At 40.9% G+C, this 27,956-nt stretch overlaps 1 protein-coding gene across 5 annotated transcripts in view; it reads left to right on the forward strand.

Annotated features, from left to right (window-relative positions):
• The window catches only part of adcy2a (adenylate cyclase 2a), a 121,249-nt gene that overhangs the window by 64,935 nt on the left and 28,358 nt on the right, over positions 1-27,956 (forward strand). For 4 of the 5 annotated variants that reach the window (XM_051865313.1, XM_051865311.1, XM_051865315.1 and 1 more), the window contains one exon: positions 19,324-19,473. The exons of the other annotated variant lie outside the window; for it this stretch is intronic. In XM_051865313.1, coding sequence (XP_051721273.1) covers positions 19,324-19,473 — 150 coding nt within the window. The remainder of the gene's footprint in view (positions 1-19,323; positions 19,474-27,956) is intronic. 5 annotated transcript variants of the gene reach the window in all.

Here is a 27,956-nt window from a genome sequence, read left to right on the forward strand (position 1 = left end):
TCCTAGATCACATAATTTTTACAACTCACTACTTTTAAAACTGCTTTATGGAGTTTTTGTCTGCTGTTTTTTTGTTACATCAACTGAATAATCAGTATGTTGTTAAACAACAGTACTATCCATTTAACACGCTGTATTTTATTCTTCACGGCCTCGTTTTCATGCCTGTCAAGACATACCCTGACTAACGTCAATAGCAAGTGTTGAATGTATGAATGCAATGGCAGGAGTTTTGTTCAGCACGACTCTAGCGAATACTCTCATAATCCAGAAAGTGACACAATCCAAATATGAGGTTAATTATGCGGTTTAGACGGTTTCAATCAATGATTATAACAGGGGTTTTGGCAAGAGAACAGAACTCATGCTGAACTAAAGTGATTGACAGTTCCAATGCCTAAAGGGAGCATTTTTTTAATATATATTTAATGTTATATTTTTAATATATTTTATACTTTATAATTTAATGCTACTAAAAGGAATAATGTACATATGACTGTTTAGTTGATGGTTTTATTCTGCTGATATGACAATTTTGAAACAGAGTGGCTGACTACACAAATACTTACATATCAAAACAATCATTTATTACAGATCAGGCTTCAGAATTAACATTTACTTACATGTTGCAGCATCATAGTCATGTCCACCTTTCACTAATAGTATGTTTGTAAAACTTGTGTTCAATTGTGCCATAAATAATTATGCCCTGCTGACATGATCAGGCACTTTGTTGAAAATATTAGAATCCTTCGAAAGGTGTGCAGAGACAATGTTCTTCTACAACTAAGAACAACACAATATTTGTAAAACTTAGCAGGCATCTAAATCTGTTTTTATTTTAAGTAGTCCTGTTGTATTATCTGTATAGTTCTCTCTAGTGTAATTCTAGCCCTCAGATTAGTTTTACAGTAGCATTTTGCAGTTGTCTAAATGTGTTAAGTAATGTCTAATGTGATCCAATCGCTCCTCTCTGTCTTAGCAGTTTTAAACCTTAGAATAAATCTAAGCTCTGGATTTACAAATAAACTATCAATCATTTGCATTGTGCCTGTAAATAATTCTGCACTTAAGAGTGTTGCTGTCACAAGCATTTTTGGTTATGTCAGTTATATTAAAATAATATTTGTCATGTATGTTGTTAAAAGTAGATACATTTTTATAGAGGTCATAGGTCACTGAGTTCCTGTATCACTATTGTGTCTCTAGGTAAACTACTTCACTGTGAAAAGCTCCAGAGAAGCTGTGAAGTGTATTGTACAAAAGTGCTAAATGATGAATAACTTAGTTGGCTGAAAAGCTATTTATCTTTTAAATCTTTGCTGCCATGTAAACCAGCAATCGCTTGCATCGGTGGCCAAGATTCTAATTAGCATTGTGAGAACTGCATTAGCATAATGTAATGACTTGCACAAAGTAGTAATGATGGTATGTTTAAAATGCAGTTGGAGTATACAGGTGACAAAAAATAAGAGTCAGGATGTTCTGGTTAGTGTGATCTTTGGTAAGATTCTTTACCAAAACCATTACTAGTTACCATTATAAGTGATTGTTTATTTGGTTCAGTATGGGTGTTGGTGAAAATAATTTCATGATATGTCCTGTATATGAATTCATCTTACCGTGAAAGCTTTGCATTATCAAGAGATGTCCGGGGGGGAAAAAAAGGAAAAAAAAAAAAAAAAAAAACTCATCTAGACTATCATTAACTAGCATAAACCAGTCTGGAAAATGGATAAAGTAATCATATTACTAATTTCTATAATTTTATATTCACACCGCACACACATCTAGTTTGGTTTTCAAATATGTTCTTTAAGATTTGACTCACTGCCCACACTGTTCAAATATGTTTAGACTGTGTTGTCAGTGTCATACTGTACCTTGTGAGTTCAACTCCATGATATTGTAGACAGAGCAGAAGCAAAATTTCTTCTTTTTTCCCCCCACAATGACAACAGCTCTTAGTTGTTATATAAGAAGTTGTTGTATTTACGTCAAGCTGATGCTTACATCATCACCACCATAGCAACCGATGTAAATAGTGACATTGACAACACTGTCTAAACATTTGTTCAGTGTGGACAGTCATTCAAATCTTTAAAAAAAAAAACATATTTGAAAACCAAACTAGATTTGTGTGCGGTGTGAACAAAATTAGAGAAACTAGTGGTATGATTACTTTATCCATTTTCCACCTCATTTCCTAGCTACAGTAAACAACAACTACAACAACTAAGAGCTGTTGTCACTGTGGGAAAAAAGAAGAAATTTTGCTTCTGCTCTGTCTATAATAACATGGAGTTGAACTCACAAGGTACATGAGAGAACAGAGTGACAGCAACTGACTCATTCATTCATTTACTATTCACTACTTTGTGTCACGTCATGTCTCATAGTTCGCTGAAAGAGGAAAGAGAAAATGTGACTCACTGTGTCCCAAATAACAAAGAAAAGAAAAAAACTACTTGATCAAACTTTTTTTTTTTTTGTCAAAAAAGAAGAAGAAAAAAAAAAAACAGTAGATGTCACGCACTTGTTACATGTATTCAGGGAAGGAATAGCAGCTTTCCTTTTTTATTGGGAATCTAAGGTCTAATTGAGGAAATATTCAAACAGCCTGCCATAGTATGAATCTGACAACAGTGATTTACCATGCTATAAATACCACACCAACCAGTACATCCTGACTCATTCTTTCCTCACCTGTATACTCTAACTGCATATTAAACATCATTACTACTATGTGCAAGTCATTATATTATGCTAATACAGTGCTCACAATACTAATTAGAATCTTGGCCACCGCTGCAAACGATTGCTGGTAATCGGTTTATGTGGCAGCAATTGACAGCTGTTTAAATCCCATCCATCCATCCATAGTGCAGTTTATTCTGCCCAAGAAACACCCAGTTAAAACAATGTCACCTCGTGAGTATGTATTTTATGTAAAATGTGGTTCTACCACACTTACATTTACTTACTGTATGCTTGCATATACAATAAAACATACAATTTTGATATGGAATTGATTGGTTGATACTATTGTTTTTATGATAATTGAGATTTCTCAATATGCTGTGACTCAAAAAAATGACCATAAAATATACCAAAAACGTAACATAAAATAATCATAAAAGTAATCCATTTTTATTTGTGCACTGTAATCCAATCTTCAGAATCCATATGAAGTTTATTTAACAAAGTTCAGGAGGAACACATTCAGATAATCCCACAAATCAGCATGAGAGGAAGCCTATATATATAGCCTTCTCTCAGCTCTGTTCCACAACAGTTTTCCAACATCTCTCTACCACCCCAACTCCTCACTCTCGGCTGTTTCCTATCCCAGCCAGGGATATCGGGGTGAGTACTCCGGGTTTGGGCCAAATTCTGAGCTTGAGCCCTCCCCTCGCACAGCACACCAAATATGCATACTTTTTACCCTGTCTGATTATGTGCGTGTGAAGTAATAAAATTATTATTATTAGTGCTGGGCAACGATTAAAATATTTAATCGTGAATAATCACGTGATTTTTCTGCGATTAATCGCATTATGCGTAAAGTTTAATAATGAGTTCAAAAGTTATGTATTGCGCACTTTTATTGTAAAAGTACTGCTATATGAACAAAGGTGCAATAACATTTGGTTTGCAAACATAAATACGGTGCTTTTTTACAGCAGTATTCCCTTTACATAGTAGTAGTTAAAATATTTCTTGTAAATCTCAACTTAAACATTAATGTAATCAAATTAAATATAAAACCAAAGCTTGCCACTGCCAGGGCATTAACATTTTGTCTAGTTTGTTACAGGAAAACAAGTTATGCTCAGAGTAGAGAGCCTCGATCGTAACATTATAACAGGCACCTTCCAAACAACAGCAAGTTAACATTTATAAATCTTTTTTTTTAATTTATTTATTTATTTTTTTTTATTCCCTCTGAACAGGTACCAGCAGGAACATTTTTCTTTTATCAGGGAGCAGCATAAACAGTCCATGTTCAGTAGTTCATAGCTGTGAATACAAAACTTTTTGTTAATGACTTTGTATTAATGTAGATCAGAATTTGTGCGTGCAACGAGTAAGATCTGCATTTGTGGATCCGGTGACACGCCTGCTACCACTAGATGGCAGTATAGCCAGCTAAAACAGACAACGGCACCGTAATCAAGCGTTCTTCCCCATATAAGACGCTTTAAGTGGCTTAAGAAAGTGATATTGAAGCACCAAATTCAGTACACAGTATATTAATAAAACACAGAATACCTTGTACAGACAAGCATATATTAACTCAAAACGCGCAAATTTTCACATCGAATGTTTCCTCGTTATAAAGAAAATACTTAATATAATGCATTAAGACAATAGACTAACATTAAAAGTTATTAATAACACATACTTTGTACAGACAAGCAGATTAAATCAGGTTAAGAACACAACACGAGAAGTTAGGCATTTTTCTTCCATAGAGAATCATTATAAAACACTGACATGCGCTATAGTGCTTTACATGTTCAAAAGGTGTAGTCCTAAACTGAATTTTAATATCACTGTCTTACTGCATTAAGCCACGTTTAGTGTTTTCTTTTATAATAGGCTCTATGGGAGGAAAACGCTTAGCCTACTACAGTATGTACAGACAAGAGCCAAGAAGATGAACGTGACAAAGTTTCACGGACAGGGCATTTCCTCCCTTATCCACCTTATTCCTGACTAGCCTACTGCATTTCGAATTGTGGGTTTTACTTCCGGTTTGGGGAACTTCCATTTAAAAAGACTGAAACGAATCGTTTCAAATCATAAGGTTGCCCTACAAATAAAGCTTATCCGTCAGTTTGACTGAATGAGCTGTCAATTTTTCTTTCATGTTTTATTTTCAGACATTGGTTGAAGGGTGAGTAGAATAATGTCATCTCATTGCACCCAGTTTAAAAATAAAACGTATTATTGCGTTCATAGAGCGAGCCTTTCACTGACTGTTTAGCTTAAGGGAAGTTACACCCATAATTCGCACAAAGCGTCATGGTGTCACGGAGACGAGCTCCGTGGTTCCCTCCTCTGGCCACCGGAGGGAGCCGTCTCCCGAATACTGACACACACACTCGCATACACACTACATTTCCCACAAGCCCGTGCCTTGGACTGATTACCACCACAGCTGTTACCCATTACCCGAACTATAAAGCTCTCCCTTGTACCATAATTCATTGCGAAGTCTTGTTTTGCCTTGGTGACCATTTCTGAGCGTTATTTCCCTGTCTGATTACCTGTTGCTGATCCTGTTTGTTACCCGTCCACGATTCTCTGCTGCCTGCCTTTGACCTCTGCCTTGTGTTCTGTTCTGTGAGTGATATCTGCCTGTCCCGTACCACTGCCTGTTTCCCGACCTCGATTCTGCCTGTCCCTTTGGTACCTGTCTGCTCCTGTTTGACCCTGCCTGTACGACCACGCTCTTATTCAATAAAAGCATGCAAATGGATCCCAGCCTGAGTGACAATTCGTTACAGAAGACTTTGCCGATAAAAGATCCAGCTGCTTTCTCTCACCTGTGTACATCGATGTCAGCCCAAGCCAGTCAGCTCGCTGCTCATCAACACCAGCTCAACCGTCTCACCACTCTCACGGAGGAACTGGTAAAAGTGCTGCAAGGTATTCAGATCTCTGCCTCAACGGTGCCTCCGCCACCCACAGCAGCCGCCATTACCCACGCTGCAGGAACGCCACTGCTGGTGAATCCCCGCCTCTCTCTGCCAGAAAAATTCGACGGCGACCCAACGAAATGCAAGGGCTTTATTCTCCAATGTTCCCTCTTCATTAGTCAGCAGCCTGCCATGTATGCCACCGACGCCGGTAAGATTGCATTAGTTTGTTCATTGTTTACGGGGAGAGCGCTGGAATGGATTACGGCTGTGTGGAGGAGTGATGGGGCCGCTTTTCGATCACCCCTGTGACGGGAAGGGAGCCGGTGATCGTCTGATGGAGTTGACACAGGGACGTAAAACAGCGGCTAAATATGCTCTCGCTTTCTGCACGCTTGCTGCACAAACTAACTGGGTGAGTGACACGTTAAAAGTTTGCTTCAGAAGAGGATTATCTCATGAGTTACAGACGGAACTAGCCTGCCGTGATGAAGGCAAGAGTCTGGACCAATTCATTGAACTAGCTATTCAAGTCGACAACCTCATCCGTTCCCGCAAAGCTGGTCAGAAACGCAGTGTACGCGCATCACCACCTGCTGATTCAGATAATTCAGAACCCATGCAGATAAACGCTTACCATCTGTCTGAAGAGGAGAGAAGCCGTCGATTGACCCACCGCCTGTGTTTGTTCTGTGGTAATCCCGGTCATGTGAGAAACAACTGCCCAGTTCGAACCCGTCCAGATAATCCATTCTACTGTTCAGACATGTGTTTCTGTTCCCATTACACTGCTGGTTAACAACATCCGTCTAGAGACAACCACTTTACTGGATTCCCGGGGCAGCGGGGAACTTCATGTCCCAAAGTTATGCCCAGCAACACAAGATTCCATTAATTGAATGCTCTTCTTCTCTCACAGTGGAAGCTATAGACGGCCGACCCCTGGGCTCAGGACGCGTAAACACCATTTCTCAACAACTCACCATGCAGACTGGTATATTTCATACAGAGCGCATCCAATTTCATATCTTACCCACTTCAACCTCCTCCATCATCTTAGGTTTGCCATGGCTACGTACTCATAACCCTCACATCTGCTGGAGAGAGGGACAAATCATCCACTGGAACGAACACTGCTTATCGAGATGTCTGTCTCACTCACCTCCTCTGTCCATCAGAACTATCCAAGCTGCCGAACCCACTGAACCCGACGAATCCACGCCAAGCTTCCAGCTACCCAACGAATACCGAGACCTGTCCATAGCTTTCAGCAAAGTACGTGCGTCACAATTACCTCCTCATCGACCTTACGACTGTGCTATCGATCTGATTCCAGGAGCCGCACCTCCCAAGGGCCGTATCTTCACACTCTCACAACCTGAATCAGAGGCTATGAAGAAATATATTGAGGAGGAATTGGCCAAAGGCTTCATTCGCCCATCCACCTCACCAGCATCTGCAGGCTTCTTCTTCGTGGGCAAGAAGGATGGGGGTCTCCGTCCCTGTATTGATTACCATGGTCTTAATGAAATCACTATCAAGTTTCGCTACCCCCTACCTCTGGTTCCTGCTGCACTGGAACAGCTTCGCACTGCAAGATACTTCACCAAGCTTGATCTCCGCAGTGCATACAACCTGATCCGCATCAGGGAAGGGGATGAGTGGAAAACTGCTTTCTCAACTGCCACTGGACACTACGAATATCTCGTTATGCCCTTCGGGCTGGTCAATAGTCCGTCTGTCTTCCAGGCTTTTATTAACGATGTGTTCAGAGACATGCTCAATAGATTTGTGATTGTCTACATTGATGATATTCTGATATACTCCGATACCATGGAAGAACACGTTCAACAAGTCAGACAGGTCCTCCAAAGACTGATTCAATTTCAACTGTATGCTAAAGCAGAGAAATGCGAATTCCATAAAACATCTACCTCGTTCCTTGGATATATCATCAGCCCTGACGGAGTCACGATGGATGAAAAGAAGGTCTCTACCATCCTCAACTGGCCACGACCCAATACCCTCAAGGAAATGCAATGATTTCTGGGTTTTTCCAACTTCTATCACCGATTCATTCGCAACTTCAGCTCCATAGCCTGCCCACTTACCAGCATGGTTAAAAAAGGCCAGAACCAACTCAAGTGGACCTCTGCCGCCATTGACGCTTTCCAACGACTCAAGGAACGCTTCACCTCTGCGCCCATTCTGCACCATCCCAACCCGTCTCTCCCGTTCACCGTCGAGGTTGATGCTTCCAGTACCGGCCTTGGGGCAGTACTCTCGCAAAGACAAGTTAACCCACCTAAACTGTATCCTTGTGCTTATCATTCCAGAAAGCTCACGGCAGCAGAACGCAACTATGACGTCGGTGATCGGGAGCTGCTGACCATGAAGGCGGCGTTCGAAGAGTGGCGCCATTGGCTGGAGGGGGCCATGCACCCTTTTGTCGTCTTGACCGATCACAAAAACCTTGAATACCTGCGTACCGCCAAGAGACTTAACCCCCGCCAGGCTCGTGGTCTTTGTTCTTCTCTTGATTCAACTTTACGGTCACCTACCGACCTGGTTCTAAGAATGTCAAGGTGGATGCTCTGTCTCGCCAATACGAAGGTGAGCACAACACCCAAAACCCAGAAACTGTAATTCCTGCCTCTCTTGTGATTGCACCCATACAGTGGGATATCATGACGGAACTGGAACAAGCCAACGCTGAGAATGAGATCCCAACAGATTGTCCTCCTGATAAAGTCTTCGTTCCGTTGAACTTCCGCAACCGCATCCTGGGAATGGTCCATACCTCACCTTCATCTGGTCATCCGGGCATCACCGCAACCATACAGATACTGCAAAACCGGTTCTGGTGGCCTTCCTTATCCAAAGATTCCATCCAGTTCGTTAAATCCTGTCGTGTCTGTAACATAAACAAACCCTCACACCAACTCCCCGCTGGTCTACTGCAACCACTACCTCTCCCTCAACGCCCCTGGTCTCACATCGCTGTCGACTTCGTCACGGACCTCCCTGCATCTAACGGATATACCACCATACTCACCGTAATAGACCGCTTCTCTAAAGCCTGCCGCCTTATCCCCTTACCTAAGTTACCCACAGCCATGCAAACCGCTGAACACCTATGCAACTGGGTCTTCCACATTTACGGTCTACCAGAGGACATAGTATCAGACCGTGGTCCCCAGTTCACCTCCCGCCTCTGGTCAGCCTTTTGTCAAGCTCTGGGTATCAACGTCAGTCTCACATCCGGTTACCATCCACAATCTAATGGTCAGACCGAACGGCTTAACCAAGAACTTACCCGATTCCTCCGATCTTACTGCAACCGCAACCAGAACGACTGGTCCCGATACCTTCTGTGGGCGGAGTACGCCCAGAACTCGATACGCAAGCCAGCAACCGGATTGACACAATTTCAGTGCGTACTGGGGTTCCAACCACCGCTGTTTCCCTGGTATGGGGAACCCACCAACGTACCTGCTATCAATGACTGGATGAACCGGAGTGAGGCTACCTGGGATAGAGCACATACCCACCTGCAGCACGCTGTCCGCCGTCTGAGAGAACAAGCAGATCGCCACCGCCGTCCTGGTCCTGCATATCAGCCTGGTCAATGGGTATGGCTGTCCACACGAGATTTACGTCTCAAACTCCCATGCAGAAAACTGAGTCCAAGGTACGTTGGCCCATTCCAGATCACACGACAAATCACACCAGTCTCATTTCGTCTTTCTCTGCCTAATCACTTTCACATTTCTCCTACATTTCATGTGTCACTGCTCAAGCCTGCCGATGGTCCCAGCGAGGAGGGGGAGGAGATGTCCGGTGATCAGGGCCCCCCGCCCATCTTGGTGGAGGGCGAGGAGGCCTACCAAGTCAGCGAACTGCTGGACTCCAGGCGCCGAGGAAGGGTACTTCAGTACCTGGTTGACTGGGAGGGGTTTGGCCCGGAGGAACGCGCGTGGGTCAACGCGGATGATATCCTGGACCCCAACCTGGTGGAAGAGTTCCACGCCAATCATCCGGAGAGACCAGCCCCTTGATCGCGTGGAAGACCTCGGCGTCGCTTGCCTCCTCGCGCCAGGAGGCGCTCGCAGGGGGGGGGCTCTGTCACAGAGACGAGCTCCGTGGTTCCCTCCTCTGGCCACCGGAGGGAGCCGTCTCCTGAATACTGACACACACACTTGCATACACACTACATTTCCCACAAGCCCGTGCCTTGGACTGATTACCACCACAGCTGTTACCCATTACCCGGACTATAAAGCTCTCCCTTGTACCATAGTTCATTGCGAAGTCTTGTTTTGCCTTGGTGAACATTTCTGAGCGTTATTTCCCTGTCTGATTACCTGTTGCTGATCCTGTTTGTTATCCGTCCACGATTCTCTGCTGCCTGCCTTTGACCTCTGCCTTGTGTTCTGTTCTGTGAGTGATATCTGCCTGTCCCGTACCACTGCCTGTTTCCCAACCTCGATTCTGCCTGTCCCTTTGGTACCTGTCTGCTCCTGTTTGACCCTGCCTGTACGACCACGCTCTTATTCAATAAAAGCATGCAAATGGATCCCATAGTGACGATTCGTTACACATGGGGCGTAGGAATAAGGTGGATAGCACCTGTTAAAAAGAAAACGCTTAATGCTCTCATTGGTTGAGACGCGTGATGATGCCAATCCAATGAGATTCCAACCCCTCCTGTGACCCATTGTTTGTCTGTAGCCTAAGTAATGGACTTTCAAAATAATAATTAGAAAAAAACTGCGTTAATGCACGATAAAATAATTGTCGGCGTTAATCAATTAATGCGTTAACGCGATAATAACGCATTAACTTGCCCAGCCCTAATTATAGGGCTAATAACATATATATATTAATAACATTATTATTTTTGTTATTATTATTATTATTTTGTTAGGAACAGACCCAAATTCAAGCCTAAATTCAAAGATCATCAAATCCCGCAATGGTTACAAATTCAAAATTTGCCGCATTAAGAAGCATTATGGCACTTGTGTAAATCCTTTACATCAGTGATATCAAATGCTCATTACATACTTTATCACCGTTTGTGACTTGAATGAGATATGCACACCTTTGCGGAGTGCATCAGGATTTTCAGCAATTAACAACTTCATTTCTGCTCTGTACCTCACACACAACTATTGTATACCACCATGCAAACACATTGTCATTTGGACTATTTTGGTACTGCTTTTCAAAATTTATTTAGCAATATAAATTATGGTGATTACGCTTACATTTTGTACATTTTTTTTTTTTTTTAAATATACATTTTTCTTTATAAAGTATATATTTTTAAGAAGTGGTCATTCTTGTGTTTGGAGGTAGGATTAGGATTAGTTAGCTCAAAAATGTTAATTGCTTGTTTCAAATTAAATCCCTGTTATGTTTTTATATTACTTTTATACTTTCTATACAAATTGTTTAGGTTTGGGAGTAGAGTTAAGGGATCTAAATGGTAAATAGATGAACAGTAAATGAACAGTAATGTAGAAAATATAAATAAAAAAAAAGGCATCAGAATTTCTGTTTCATTCAAAAGGATTAAGTATATTACTTCACAGGCATCCATCCATCCATCCATCCATCCATCCAGTAAAGAATTTTCTCTATCTGAGCCAAGTGGGTAATATGCTAATGCCGTGATTTAATGCTAATGCGCTTGTCAGAGTGACACACTCACACTTGGGAAGTGTGCACATACTCTGACCTGCTTGTAAATGTTATTAAACTTTGCTTCCTTCGAGTTCCGCTTGTCCAGATTATTTAACACAAGGGATAAAGCCGTGCTGGCCGTAGAGTGCTACAGTCTGTGCTTCTTCAGATCACTATATCAAGATCACAAATTGAATTTTGTTTCTCCTAGACAGCACTGAGATTAAATGGAGAGCAAACACAGTGCCTGGCTTCTGGTTTTTTTTTTTTTTTCTTCCTAATTTTCAAGATCTGCCAAAACCTTTATTCAAAATTCAAGAGATCTACCTATGAACTCAAACAAACAATTCAAACAAAAGAAAAGATTGTAAACCACAGATTTAATGTGCTGTGAAAACTGAGGTATGACCTCAGAGTTGCTCGTTGATTTTGCAGAAGAAAATAATCTAATTTAAATGTAATCTCTAAAAATCTGGATTGTACTAAATGTGTCTGTGTACTAAATCACTTAAACATTGTTCACATTTACACTTAAACACTAATCACATTCACATTTTACAATAGTACTTTTTACTACAGTACTCATACTGTGAGGAGAACTCCACTAAGTTATGAAAGTGCAAGATCCAAGCAATAAAATTTCTTCTTGAAAAAATTGTTCCAGTTTGTATAGACATTATCTGCAATACAGGATATTTTCTTTATTTTGGAGACATGCAGTATGTTTTGAATTTAGACCTTTTGAATGATCTCTTCCCAGCCTGTTCTCATTGTTAATACGTAGGTATTGATACTTAACGTTTTACACAACATATATTTTTGTACATTTGGATAGATGCTGAAACGTACAAAATGGACGCATTGACATTTAAACTTAAACATTATCACGTATTTACAGAAAAACAGTAAAATATTTACAAAACTTTTATATAATAAAGATATTTGTATAATTGCCCTTTTACCATTTCAAAGATACATTTTAGATCCCTTAACTTTACCCCCCTACTTAAACATACCCTTTTTACAGAGAAAATAAAAAGAATATATAAAATGTAATGGACAGAAATATGTAGGAAAATGACAACTTTAGTTGCAATGTAACATTAAAAAGATATATATAGCTGCTAATCCCACTCCAACCACTAAACCTACCCATAACCATTTCTTAAAAATAAGTACAGTTATGAAGAAAAACATAACAGAGAGACAAGTGTAATCACAATAACTGGTTTATTGCAAAAATGTCAAAAGCAGTAAACAAAGTAGTGTAAGTGACAATCACTGCTGTAAAACCTGTCGTAAAGCTTCTTGAGGAGGGAATTTTTTAATTTATAATGAGTTCACTAGGATTTGATGTTTACGGTTGCTGCTGAGAATGAAGATCGCTAAACTAAGGCTTGAATGTGTGTCTGATCCTCGCAATCATATGGATTCTGAAGATTTGGATTACAGCGCACAAATTAAATGTATTACTTTTGCGTTTTTGGTGTATTTTATGGTTCTATTGTCAGTCACAGCATAGAACTATACTGAGAAATCACCTTCTGTGTCCAACAGCAAACAAAATAAATACTACATAATAAATAATGGTTAAACGATTACAGAAATGTTATTTATTTTAAGGTCTTAAAGTGTAGTCTTGTTTAATATTGTATCATTCGAAACGAGTTTGCAGCAGAAGTCACACAGAACAGAGCGAAATGTTATCATTTCACATTAAGATGAGTAAACTGTTTAATAAATGTGACTGAAAACATAATATCATTGATATGACAACTGAATTCAATAAAATCAAAATATTAATGACACAATTTTAATATTCATAAATAAGTATTTGTACATAATTAATTTACTTTTAGTGTTGTTCATTCGTAAATAATTTATGTTTTAGTGCTGTCAATACGTCAATATTGTAGATTTCAGTGTCTTTGGAAACATGAGTAAATGTATGTGTGGTAGAACCACACTTTACGTAAAAATGCATATGAATACTCATGATATCACATTGCTCTTCCCTTCTGTAAGTTTGTCGTCCTCTTGATCTTAACATTTCCTGAAATTATATGTGTCTGTGTAAACATCTGTGAAGAGGCAGAGAGCACAGGTGCTTAATGAGCCTCAGGCTGAAATCCATGTGCTTTTTAGGATTAACCACAATCTGGGCATGTTTGCTTAGATTCCAAAAGAAAAAGATTGTAAGCCACAGCTTTAGTGTGGTGTGAAAATTGAGGCATGACCTCAGAGTTTATTGATTTTGTAAAAGGTATTAGGATAGCTTAAGGAAGTAGCAATGCCTTTTTACTTGCTTGTGTTATGGGTCAGATTCAGGAGCTAAATGCAATCCCTAGAAAGCCATAACATCTAGCAAAACTATGGGAAGTAAATGGCAATGTAATAGCATTACTAACGCTAATAACACTATTCACATTAAATTAAACAGTCCTATATCATACTGTGAGGTCATGAAAATTCAATAGTCATGACCTTCCGTAGCACTGCTTCTGATTTAGTCCTTTTAATGAGTTTCAAAATCCACTCTAAGCATATTCCCACATGCTAGCTGACATAATCTGATTATAGTATTTAACTGATAGATAGGTAGACTCTCTCTCTCTCTTGGATAATTACCGCTGAGTTGGTCTCAGCGCTTACAATAAAACAGTTTATTTTTCTTTGTGTCCTTTAACTTAACCCTCTGGGCAAAAGGTGTCTGCGATCACTTGCATTTTTCCCTGATATCAGTGGAAAGAACTTAAAATACTCCATCATTTCTGTCCCCGTCACCTCGATAAACAAATCATCAAGCTTCGCCAGGTTACTCTACTTTGGAAGAAGACGTTGCTGTGAGGAATAAGCCTTGAATTTACCTCAGAAGAAGAAGAATGCAATGCGCAGCTTGATACATCCATTGATACATGATAATTTCTGACGAGTAAGTGATTAATTCTTACATTAGTTAGCGTGTTATTTTTACATAAACGTGTGCATTTTACTAGTTGGGCTTTTCCCAAACTATATCACCTGACTGAAATGTGTGAAATCGAGTGAAATGTTGAAATATAAAATATAGGGAACCTTTCATAGCATCTAATGTTCTATACTGTTGTCCGATGATGGTTTTCTTTTTTTTTTTTGCTCTATAATATAAAACATAATATGATATAAAAGTAATATGGTTTTTGTTATGTGATAAATGTTACAGTCTAAGAATGTTTAGGCTAGTGTTTACTGTGAAATACTGTTTGTGAATATTAGCTCAAACATAGATAATAATTTAGTTTCTAAAAAAAATTATGTTTTTGTACTTTTGTACTGCATGTGTGCCTCTATGACTACAAAAAACATGTTTTTGTTGAGTGGGCAACATTAGTATTAGTGATTGCTAATGCAATAAAATAGTTACTCCTGATATCAACGTGCTCACAGTGCCTTTTTTTCTGTGACCAAATAACTCTGATGAGTCATGCAGACACAAACTTTCACACAAGTCTTTTCAAACTGTTTTTCTGTGGCAGCGCTGTTCAACTACATTGGACTGATATTCTACATGAACATGGTAAATCACTGACTACTGATGGTGGGGCAGTTTTTTTTCTTCAAAGAAGCAGCAAGCACCTTTGAAATGCCAGGTGTAGTTCACTTGACAGTTTGTCAGTTCAAGTCTCTATAGACCAGTGGGCTCAATAATGTGCCTTTGACCTTCATTATGTATATTTTAATTATGTTGTTGTAAATAAACTACAAACAAAGAAAAAACATTCTTTTAATCTCCTTGCATTCTTTCTTTGTTTCCTCTCAGTCACATCCACATTGATATGCCCATTAGGGAAGGATCACTATCTTCCCAGGTGTGATATTCATGGTCATTGACATTTCCTCACATATGGCCATTCTAACATTTAAATTGTAAACATTTAAATCAATATATTGTTTTATATAAATGAGTGGTCATAATGATTTTCACATCATTTTGTAATAAAAACTCTAGGCTACAAGCTCCAGTTCTCAAAAGTCTTGTGAACAGATTTTCAGTATGTTTTATGGCTTTATTTCAGTAACTTTTTTTTTCACTTACCATGCATAAACACTTTTCTCAAAACTACAAACTTTTATATACATGATGCTCACATTGAAGCACAGTTTGTGCTGAATACAGCTTAGTCAGACTTTAGCAATGAAAATGTTATAAGTAACTGAAATAAGCACAAATGTCAGAGCATGTCAAAACATCTCCAGGACTAAGAAAGCACCTCAGACCCAAGAGGGTTAAATATTTTCATCACGTGCCATGGTTTCAATGCTATGACATTCCCACAAGTTAATACTGTATGTCCATTTCGGGTCAACATACATCAGATATTATAATAAATGTCATATTTACCTGGAAAAAAAAAAAAAAAAAAGAGGGTGTAATAATTATGTAATCAGGGGTTTTCCTGGCTCAAAATGAGGCGAAGGTGGTAAAATCCTGCTCATGGCAGGAAAAAAAAAAAAAAAAAAAAACACTTTTACAAGCACATATTTTAGGTATTTTAATATTAAGAAAAGATTTGTATTTTGAGAACACTATCATATATACAGTGTTTCCTACAGGATTGTGTGTTTTCTGTGGTGGTTGTACTTCTGTCCCTACATGGCGGTCTGGGGGGTATGCTCCCCCGGAAGAAAATTTTGTACAATTTAAAGATAAATTCATTAATCTGGTGCACTTTGAGAGTTCAAAATTAAAAGCCCCAACCCATATTCAGTGTGCAAATTGAACAAAGAAAAACTCTTGTACCTGAAGTTTAAGGGGGACTCTATAGGGCTTGTGCGCTAGATATGTGCGGATCAGCTCTAACATCACACAAATCCGCTGTTAAATATAAATCATCCACCCCCCAACTTCCCAAACCTACGATATTCTCTGATTTAGATATCTGCACCTCATCATCACAAAATAATTATTCAAATTCTCAGTGTTAAGCATGATGATATAATAACATATGACACTTAAGTAGGCTGCTTTTAAATAAATATCTAAAATAAAAGTTCTTCTTTGGCAAAATTACATTTCCTTAATAGCCTGTAAACACAGGTTTTACTCCCTTCAAACTAAAATTGTCACTGTTTCATTACATCATCGTTGAAAAAACACTCTTATCAGAATAATTTCTGTTAAGCTTGTGTATATTTTTAGTTAAAGCTGCTAAGTTTTTAAGCAATATCTCATGGGTTTTTTTCCTTTGTGTTTTATATAATGACCACTAGAAGTTGCTCTAGGCATATGCTTTCGTTGATTGGTTTTCCCTGAATAGAAATGCGTTGTCGTTGAAAACGAAAGTAAAACAGTGACACACATTCCTTGCGTTTTACCAAATGAGAGTTTCGTGTCTTTATTAAAATCAACACATTAATGATTTATCTCTCATCCACCCGCGACCCACCCACAATTACTTGGAATATTATTTTGTATTACTTGGCCGGCCCAACCCGGCGGATTATCTGATGCGGATATAACCGCGATCAGAGCATCACTTTCGTGCGCTCTCGCAGAATGTCCTGAGTGGCTCCGTTCGAGGCCAGCAAGTTGTAACTTGTTTATCATCAAGTGGAATAACTGGTTCCATTACACTCACTCTTTCTTTTAATACACAATTGAATCTTTACGTTTTAAACCACATTAGTATCAATTTATTTAAATAGATTAATTTTCCATCCGTCAGTCAGAAAGCATCTGTTCTGTATGTAATCCCACTCATGTCAGAATAATAAGAAGCTTCACTACCTCTCTGAAAGCAATGAATCAGCCATGATTTATTCATAGACAGCTGGTGAATGTTGTACATCTTTTACAAATAAATTATAACAGTGTTTGTTTAGTACAGCTCACTGGCCTTCTCGCATGCCTGCAGATAACATATGGACATCAATATGCTGTATGAAACTTCTCACAAATGCGTTTTAATTTTTTCAAAAGAGTGTTTGAAAGAAAATCCTTGCTATGGTTAGCCACTGTCTGTTTCCAAGAGCTTTGAAATTCATCAGTTAAATATCCAATATGATTTTTGCTTAAACGGCTTTGATTTGTTACAGATTGAACATAAGCTTGAATAACTTGTTAGCATTTTCAAAGTAATAAATTTGTAGTTTACAATTTTAAGATTTTATATAAACATCTTACATGTCCAATTAAAAGTAAACATTAATATACCATCAAAAAGTAAACATTAATATACCATCAACCATTAGAGTCAAGGGATGCAATGAATGTAGTTCTGAAATTTCTAAACATACCAGGTGGGCTTAGAATAGTACTGGCATCATCATCTTCCTCATCTTCACAAACTAAGAATAAAGTTACAACTATTTGTTAATTTATTATCACGTATTCACTCGTGTTGCTTACTACAGTCCACCTTGCTGAATAGTCATGTTTATAACATAGTAATAGATGTTTTTAGGTAATGTTAATGGTAGTTAATGATTATATTCAAATGAATCTGCCACAGAAAATAGTTGCCAGTGCATTGAGGTTTGTATTAAAGTGATTAAAGTGAAATCTCTAACTAAAATGGAGCAAAACGGGAGCTCCCTCCTTTTGTACATTCACTGGCATAGGCTTGAAATTTTTCTTGGTTTATTAAAAAAAAAAAAAAAGGACAAAGTAAAATAAACCAATGAGGGATCTGAAGCCAGGACATTCTACAACAGTAAAGAAAACCATGATTTTTTATTTATTTATTTATTTATTTTTTTGTGGTAACACTTTATTTTAGGGTCTTTTAGTTGCTTATTAGCATGCATATTAATAGAATTGAAAACCGCTTGTCTTTTGTTGTATAAACTACTAACAGTACAAAATTTTCCCCTCACCTAGACCCACAAAAGATAGTACACTTTCTTTCTTTAAAATAGAAAAGAAAAGAAAAGAAAAGAAAAGAAAAAAGAAATATCATGCAACGAAGAAGCAATTCAGAATCACACTCAGATAAATGTTGATTTGATTTTGTGTAATTTTAAAAATGCAAGTCACAGAATATTCTGTTTTCTTGAGTCAACTGTATATGACATACCGTTGTGCTTTCTGACACTGTGGCTTACTCTTTACTTTCATTCCATCCATGTCAGTGGCTGATGCCTTTTGAAGTTTCCATGGTTCAAAGTGTGACAGCCAAGATGAGTTTGAGACTCTTTCTATAGCGACCCAAATGAAATGGATGTCCAAGAGCAATTAAAAAATATTTCATGGAGCTAAGCCTTTGATGCACTGTTCTCATCCGACTGTTGAATAGTAAGATTTAAATAGATGAAGGACTTTACCACTGGGGTGGTAATTGAACGAGGAAGTATGAAAGAGCAGTGAGAAAAAAGAGGTGTGAACAGTGAACACTAACAGAAGGAAATGTTGGGGACTTAAGCACTTCTCTCTGCTGCTAATACTGACTACAATAACCAAAGTCCTCTCCCTGCTGAACATTTCATTGGGTTAGCAGAGCTCTTGTCAAAAATCATTCTCCAAGAGCTTTTTGAAACTGGAATGGAAAATTGAAGGAGCTATAGTGCTAATAGTTTTATTACCTTAGATTGAAATAAGAACATTTTTTTTCTCATATATGTGTTTGTATAGAGTGAAGTTCAATAATCTGAGACTTGCATCTCTTATATTTAGTTTTTTTTTTTTTTTTAATTAATTATATCATCAGCATAACAATTTTTAGAAATAATTATTTATATTTATATATATTTTAATTACATCTATTGTAAACATGTAAAAATCTGATGGTCCAAATTATTTGAAAAAAATATTCAAATTAAAGAGCATTTTGTGTGCATTAATGGAAGCAAGAAAATCTGACCTTCAATAGTAATTCACCTTGGTAGAAGTCAAATTTGACAAACAAACAAACAAATAAAAAATAGTGCAGATTTGTAAATTCTTGTGGTATCATCCTAGAATATGTTCAATTGTTCATTTTTATTTATTTATTTATTTATTTTATTTCTCTAGATCCTGGCAAATATCATAATTTTCATATGTGGGAACCTGGCAGGAGCGTACCATAAACACCTGATGGAACTGGCGCTAAAGCAGACATATCAAGACACCTGCAACTGTATAAAATCACCCATCAAACTGGAGTTTGAGAAGCGTCAGCAGGTTCAGTATCAGTCTTGGTTTACTTTCTATCAGTTCTGAAGTCATGATTTATCAGCTGGTAATGACTAAAATTGAAAGGCCTGCCAAACAGTCTCAAAAACTGAGATATTCCATATTTCCTTTGGCAAACCGCTGAATGCTGATGGTGACTTAACATTGAGGAATTCAGGAGTGAACTGTGTCTAATACTGGAATACCAGAAAGCTTTTGTGTTATGTGCCAGATTGCTGAGAGAATGACAGAACTAGATTAGATTATTGTAAAAATAATAGTCCCTCAAACTCCTATGTATCAAACAAATGTAATGTTTATTTAATCTATATGCACATTTTTGCAGATGTCTTTATATATTTGAAAGTTCATCATATGCATATATGCATTGCATGAAAGCTAAATGTTAAGTTTACTATGGCTTATTTTGTAAAGTGAATCAGAGTATATTGATGGAATTTTCCTTTTGACAATTCCTAGTTGGCCATGTTAAGAAGTTTTTTACAGTTTTTTCATGTAACTGCAGGAAGAATGACTGATGACTGGGAAACTTATTGGGAAACAAGTACATTAAAATATCTATTATATTAAAAGTAATTTCATATATTACTTTTACGTTGATTTTTTTTTTTTTTGAAAGTTTAAGATATTTCAATCTCTACTCATATTACAGCAATATCTTTCATATATGTATCCACTTATACATTAAAAACTCAAAAAAAAAAAAAAAAAAACTTTGGAAGAAATCAGTCCAGAACAACTTTATCTCTAATTTCACTGGGAAATTAGACCATATAGGTTTCCATGCCCCATGTGACATTTTTTGATCAGATTCAGATTTTTTCTTATTAAATAATTTATGTATTTATTTTAGGACTACTGTCAAAGGATTGCACCATCACCTAATCAGTTTTCAGAAAATTAATTTGTATGTTCACTCTGAACTCAATCCTGCTCTGTAACCTGACACAATCATAGCCAATCCTAACATATTTAATACTAATTATACAGCTATGTGGAAAAAGGATTTTGGATCAATCTGATTAATGGGCAGCTACTGTACTCAGCACAACACTGCAGACCTGGTCTTAAATGGCAATGTGTAGACTCATAGGAAGACCGCAAGGGATAAGGGTGCTATCTGAGATAGGACTGCAGAAACAAACCAAAGTAGTGTTGATACTGACAGTGATTTGCAGTAACAAAGCGACCAGAAATCATTCATTTTCAAATGCTGAATTCTGGTATCAGCAGCCACTAGTGATGCGAAAAATGTTGAACTTTATGCAAATATGCAGTACCCAATGAGAGGACAATGCAGTAAAGCTGATTTAAAGGGATAGTTCACCCAAAAATGAACATTTTGTCATCATTTACTCACCCTCGTGTTGTTCCAAACCTATATGAGTTTCTTTCTTCTGTTGAACACAAAAGAATGTTGGTTATGGTAGCCACTGACTTCCATAGCATTTTTTTTTTCCTACTTTGGACATCAGTGGCTATTGCAGTAGATCCTAGATTCATCGTATCGCACATTAATTAGTGGAAAAAGAGATAATGATGCATTTGTCACAGTGTAAATGAATTTATATGGCTTTTATGTAGATCAACTGTTTAACTATCAACATTCTTTATATCATCTTCTTGTGTGTTCAACAGAAGAAAGAAACTCAGGTTGTACAGGTTTGGAACAACATGAGGGTGCGTAGGTAATGACAAAATTTTCATTTTTGGGTGAACTATCCCTTTAATTTCCAGACTCTGCAAAATGTTCTGTCTCTTGACGATTGTCATACATTAGTTGCTGCTGGTTAGAACAAAAACCTAGATTTACACACCTTTTATCAGTTGTTATTTTATCATATCACAATGTTTTTGAATTTGATTTGTTGCCTAGACTTTCACCCATAGTTACTTTGTCTATATGTTTGACATTAAGTTCTCCGTAGGTCCGCTTTGAAATACAGCAAACCTTTATGGTCTCCTTCTCTCAGCCCAGTTGTACCTAATGGAAACCAGGACACTTCTGTGATGTTGGTTTTCAGCTCCCAGTTTAGACAGGGCCACAAAGGCAGATGGTGTGACTGAAACCCACTGCTGTCTCTGTGAAGTCTAAAAGCTGCTGCTGGTGTATTGGCTGTCTTCCATCAGACTATGTGCTCTGCAAGAGGTCAAACATTGCCTCTCTGCTCTTCTCTGGATTAACCTCTTAAGAATATCCTCTCAGGCTGTGGGTGATGAATTGTGCTTTCCACAGCTCAGTGGTCTCTGCTACCACTGCAGCGTTTTGTGCTGTTGTTGTTATTGCAGTAGATCCTAGATTCATCGTATAGCACATTAATTAGTGGAAAAAAGGATAATGATGCATTTGTCACAGCGCAAATGAATTTATATGGCTTTTATGTAGATGCTAATAAAATTATCAGGATTTTAAAATGATTTTTATAAGTTCATTATGGTTGATTAGGGGAAATGTACCAGACCTATTGGGCAATTAACCTTCTCTTGCGTGTAGCAGTCAAGCTATCATAAGCTTTCATAATGACCCTCCAGACCGTCCCTGTTAGATCTAATTAAACTCATTCACACTTCATGCCTAGTGGGGAAATCGTATAAAATCTCAAATTGAATGTGGTAATCTTAGTTTTACCTTTTCAAAAAAGTCCACCGTAACCCAATTATATCAATCCCAGAAGAATATCACATTACAGATGCCTGTGAATCATGGATTTTCAAATCTCCTGTGAAAAAATGTGAGCTAAGGTATAATTTGCTTGAAGAGATCCAGGAAGCAATGCTAATATAGCAGAACTAATGTGCAGCAGGAATTTTCTCGGCTGCGTAAATGCGGATTAACCACCCGCAGATTTGGTATTGCTTAATATTCATTTTTAATGCTGCATTATAAAAATTATAGAGTTTATTTATTATTTATTAATGTTGCTTGCCTCTGGCAAAGCATCATTATTGTTCTCTTGCATACTTATTATTCTTCTTCTGGACAAAACTTCGGCGCGTAACTTGTCCCGCACCGTTTGTCATAGACCCACGAATGAGGTGTCAAATCGTGCGGATTATTGAGGAATGGTGTGCTGACTTTTATAAGCGATCGGGTGTACAATGTTCGCCCGACGGGTGAAAAATCAGCCAAAAAAATCCCATAGACTTTGCATTGCGACGAATTTTGACGAGTTATAGCTCTAAGCTAGGATTTTGTAGAAACATGTGGTTTACCACGTTTGAAGAGGCTGTCAGCTCTGTAAGACAATACCTCACAATGCGGTGTACGTTGTACCCCTGGGGCGCAAGAGCTGCCCAAAGTTGCCCCATAGACATACTATGGTGAAGCCGTGCCCATGAAACAGGGATAGCGCAAACGTTTCCCTTTCGAGGGAACTCGCGCTGCGTCGCCGTGGCAACACTTCGGGGATACCCTTCAGCGTAAGCGCTCCTGAAGACGTGTACAACTAGTCAAATCGTGATTGGTGCAGCGTCATCCCATGACGTATGCCGGCGGAACGCGGAAGCTATAAAAGAGCTGTCAAACACAGCTGTTTCAGCTTTCTGATCTTCAGCAAGCGTTCTGTGTCTCTGTCCGTCTTATTTGGTGTTGTTTGTCCCGTAGAGAAAAAATAAAAAGCTATATATTACTTAGAAATGGCGAGTGAAAGCAGTGAGCAGAACTTTAGACCGTGCATTCCTCCCTGCCAGCGCTTTATAACGCAGGGAGATGCACATGAGTTTTGTGTTTACTGCATGGGAGTGGAGCATGCACGATCAGCCTTTGAGAAGGCTGACTGCCCAGCGTGTGAAGCATTCCCTGTTAAAACGCTCCGCTCCCGACTGGCTTTATTTTCTGAAAATGGCCAGTTTGGCGTTCCTCGCGGCTCAGGTCCCGCGGCTGCTGAGGCAGCTCACCGCCTGAAGTCGTGGGGTTCGCAGATGGACCTGGCGGCGGGGGTTGAGACGGCTGCGGCCCTTTCTCAACCCTCAACCGCTGGGCCCAGTGCTCAATACCGGGATCCGGAAGCCCGCTCCGCGGCTTCTTCCGCCCCGTGCGAGCCCTTAATGCTGAGTCCATCTGCTTCTGAGGAGGTGGATGTTCTCAGTATTGATTGTGATATGAGTGATTTGGGTGACTCGCCAGCCCAATCACCACAGTATGAGGAGCTTGTGGAGGTTGTTTCTCGGGCCGTGGCGAAATTAAACATCGATTGGCCGGCCGAGAGACAGGAGGAGCGTAGTAAAAGCAAGCTTGATGAACGTTTCCTCCAGTCAGCACAACGACCTCCACGTCGGGGTTTGCCGTTCTTCCAGGATATCCACACCGAGGTGGCGAGATCCTGGAATAAGCCATATTCATCGAGGCTTTCGAGCCCCACCGTCCATCTTTATTCATCCCTGGTGGGGCTCAAACAGAACGGTTATGGGACGATGCCCAGGGTGGAGGATACCCTGGCGGCGTATTTGTCTCCTGGCGCTGCGTCGTCCCTCAAAGCCCCGACACTGCCCACCAAACCATGCCGAACTACATCATCTTTGGTGGGCAAGGCGTATATGGCAGCAGGTCAGGCCGGTGCCTGTTTACATACGATGGCACTTTTACAAGCTTATCAGGCCGACCTGCTGAGGGAAATGGATGAGGCGGAGGAGGTGCGGCCCGACGATATTAAAGAGCTCCGTCGGGCCACTGATTTATCTCTCCGTGCCACAAAGGAGACGGCTCGTGCCATCGGCCGCTCCATGGCAGCTTAAGTGGCAACGGAGAGGCACCTCTGGCTGAACCTCTCGGGCATTAAGGAGAGGGATAGAACTTTCCTCCTTGATGCCCCGCTGTCGCCATCTGGTCTCTTCGGCGACGCCGTTTCTACGGTCGTCGAGAGATTTCAGGAGTCAAAAAAAAACAGGCAGCAGCATTTCAGAGGTTCATCCCGCTAAAATCCAAATCCCAAGGGGCTGCACCCAAAGAGCAGCCCCGCCCATATACGCCGAGCTCCTCATACCGGCAGGCACAGAAAGAGAGTGTTGCCTCTCGAGCGCCCCCTGCAAAACCTAAGGCGCAGAAGCAACACTCTCAACCGAAGCCCCAAAGAGAGAAGACGGATCTGAGGAACGTCATTCTCTCTAGACGGGCTTCGGGAAAGAGGTCCTGACGATTTTGTCAGGCCTCTGAGGGCGCCCCCTCCAGGGCGGGAGCTTATTACAGCCGCTCCCCCATGGAGCCCTCAGGAAATCGATTTGTTAACCCCGCCGCCTTCGGCGCTTCGGGGCACAACGATTTCCAACGAACCCATAACTCAGTGTTCGCACAATCTTGTGACGCTGAGGGGTTCGCTCTCAATAGAGAGGCCTGTAGAAAATATAAAACGGTTGAACCCTGCCGCAGACGCGCTTCAGGGCACCCAACCTGCTCCATCGAGTATGGCTGGGGCCAGCCCCGAGAGGCTGGTACCCTTAGTGAATTTCCTTCCAGCATGGGAAAAATTAGCCAATGTGTCAAGCTGGGTCACTCGCACCATTCGCAAGGGCTACAGACTTCAGTTTGGGTCTCGCCCACCCAGGTTCAACGGAGTTTTGAACACGGTAGTAAGCCCCATGCTGACACAAGTGATGGAGGAGGAGGTTCAGTCTCTACTGGCAAAGGGGGCCATAGATATCGTTCCCCCCCCAGAGAGAAACACCGGGTTCTACAGCCGGTATTTTATAGTTCCCAAGAAAGATGGAGGATTACGTCCTATTATAGATCTGCGTCAGCTCGATTTCGGTTCAAGATGCTGACGTTGCCTCTCATCGTGAGCCAAATCAGGTCCGAGGACTGGTTTGTCACGATAGACTTAAAGGATGCGTATTTCCACATTTCCATCCTTCCGGAACACAGGAAGTTCCTGAGGTTCGCTTTTGGGGGCGTAGCGTACCAATATCGGGTCCTTCCGTTTGGCCTAGCTCTTTCTCCTCGCACGTTCACGAAGTGCATGGATGCTGCTCTAGCACCCCTCAGACTTCAGGGAATTCGAATACTCAACTATATAGACGACTGGCTTGTGTTAGCTCAGTCTCAAGAATTGGCGGCACAACATCGAGATGTTGTGCTCGACCACATGAAACACCTGGGGCTGAGACTGAATGCGAAGAAGAGCATGCTAACTCCCGTCCAGAGGACGGGGTATCTAGGAGTAATATGGGACTCGGTTACGATGCGGGCACAGTTGTCTCCCGCACAAATCGAGTCGGTTCTGGCCATGGTGTCCAGAATCAAGCTAGGCCAACTCATCTCTGTAAAACAGTTTCAGAGACTGTTAGGGCTCATGGCAGCAGCGTCCAACGTGATACCTTTTGGCCTGCTGTACATGAGACCCCTACAGTGGTGGCTCAGGACCAGGGGGTTTTCCCAGAGAGGCAACCCATTCCGTGGGATCAAGGTAACGCGCAGATGCCTTCGTTCCTTGGTCATATGGAAAAAACTCTGGTTCCTGTCCCAGGGCCCTGTTTTGGGGGCGTCCTGTCATCGCAAGATAATTTCGACAGACGCATCCAACACGGGGTGGGGGGCGGTCATGGAAGGCCGCTCTACCCAAGGTCTGTGGAGCGGAAAGCATCTTTCATGGCATATAAATTGCCGGGAGATGTTAGCCGTTTGGCTAGCCTTGCGGCATTTTCTCCCAGACCTCAGAGGCAACCATGTCCTAGTCAGAACAGACAATACGGCAGTGGTTGCCTATATAAATCACCAGGGGGGTCTGAGGTCGCGCCCCTTGTGCAAGCTGGCTCATCAGATCCTCCTTTGGTCTCAGGGAAAATTGCTCTCTCTGAGGGCAATGTATATCCCGGGACATCTGAATGCGGGGGCAGACGTCCTGTCAAGGCAGGGGCTGAGACGGTGCAGCTCATTTGGAGAAAGTTTGGATGGGCGCAAGTGGATCTCTTTGCAAACCAAGAGAACTCACACTGTCCTCTGTGGTTCTCCCTTGCTCATCCAGCCCCTCTGGGGCTGGACGCTATGGTACAGCTGTGGCCGAGGCTGCGGCTATACGCTTTTCCCCCGATCGCTCTGCTCCCGGGAGTTCTAGAGAGAGTTCGGCAGGATGGGGTCAGTTTATTGTTGGTAGCCCCATGTTGGCTGGCCCGAGTGTGGTTCTCTGACATAATAGCTCTCCTCGACGGTCTCCAGTGGGAGATTCCGCTCAGGAGAGATCTCCTGACTCAGGCCGATTTCACCCCCGGCCGGAGATGTGGAAACTCTGGGTCTGGCCCCTGAGGGGGACCAGCTCATAAAGGAGGGTCTCTCTGCTGAGGTTGTAGATACCATACTTAACTCTAGAGCTCCCTCCACGAGGAAACTGTATACTCTCAAGTGGAGAGTATTTTCTATATGGTGTAGGAGGAGTCAACTCGACCCAGTTAACTGCCCGGTGGCTTCAGTGCTGGAATTCCTCTAGGACCGCTTTTCGGCTGGTCTTACACCATCTACCTTGAAGGTGTATGTGGCGGCTATATCTGCCTTCCACACACCTTTAGATGGTGCATCCCTAGGGAGACACCATCTAATAACTTGTTTCCTCCGTGGAGCTTTGAGGATGAGGCCTACGGCTCAAGTCAGAATTCCCTCCTGGGACCTGACTGTTGTTTTAGAAGGGTTGTCTTTGGCACCCTTTGAGCCTTTGGATACAGCATCTGACAAATTTGTCACACTTAAGTTGGTGTTTTTGTTGGCTATTACGTCCCTTAAAAGAGTTGGGGACTTACAAGCTCTCTCTGTGGCTCCATCTTGTTTAGAGTTTGCCCCTGGCGGAGTCAAAGCCTTTCTGCACCCTAGACCGGGTTACGTACCAAAGGTACCCACCAACGTGGCGAGGTCCACAATCCTCCAGGCCTTTCATCCTCCAACGTCGGCTGAACGCGAGAGGCTGCAATTGCTCTGTCCAGTCAGAGCCCTCCAGTGCTACGTCAGGAAGACTTCTAACTGGAGAAAATCAGATCAGTTATTAGTATGCTTCGGGCCCCCAAAGAAGGGTTGCCCGGCTACTAAACCTACCATCAGCAGGTGGATTGTAGAGGCCATATCCAAGGCATATGAGGTGCGCGGGTTGCCTTCACCTCTGCCTCTTAAAGCCCACTCTACTCGAAGTATGGCATCGTCCTATGCATTATGGTCGGGGGCCTCCCTCCAAGACATTTGTGATGCGGCGGGTTGGTCTTCCCCTCACACCTTTATTAGATTCTATAGTTTGGATCTACCGGTCACGCCCGGTTCCCAACTGCTTATGTCCTAGTTTGTGCCATTTTTTGCTTCACATCAGGACAGGCATTTCATCAGTATGGCGACGCGGGTATTCGTTCCCCAAAGCGTTGCCACGGCGATGCAGCACGAGTTCCCTCGAAAGGGAACGTCTCAGGTTACACATGTAACCATGGTTCCCTGAGAGGGAAACGAGACGCTGAGGTTGGTTTATATCATTCATACTGGCAAGCAGCCTTTGGTGTATTATCACTGG

The sequence above is a fragment of the Ctenopharyngodon idella genome, chromosome 16 (genome assembly GCF_019924925.1).
Source record: "Ctenopharyngodon idella isolate HZGC_01 chromosome 16, HZGC01, whole genome shotgun sequence".
NCBI classification, from domain to species: Eukaryota; Metazoa; Chordata; class Actinopteri; order Cypriniformes; family Xenocyprididae; genus Ctenopharyngodon; species Ctenopharyngodon idella.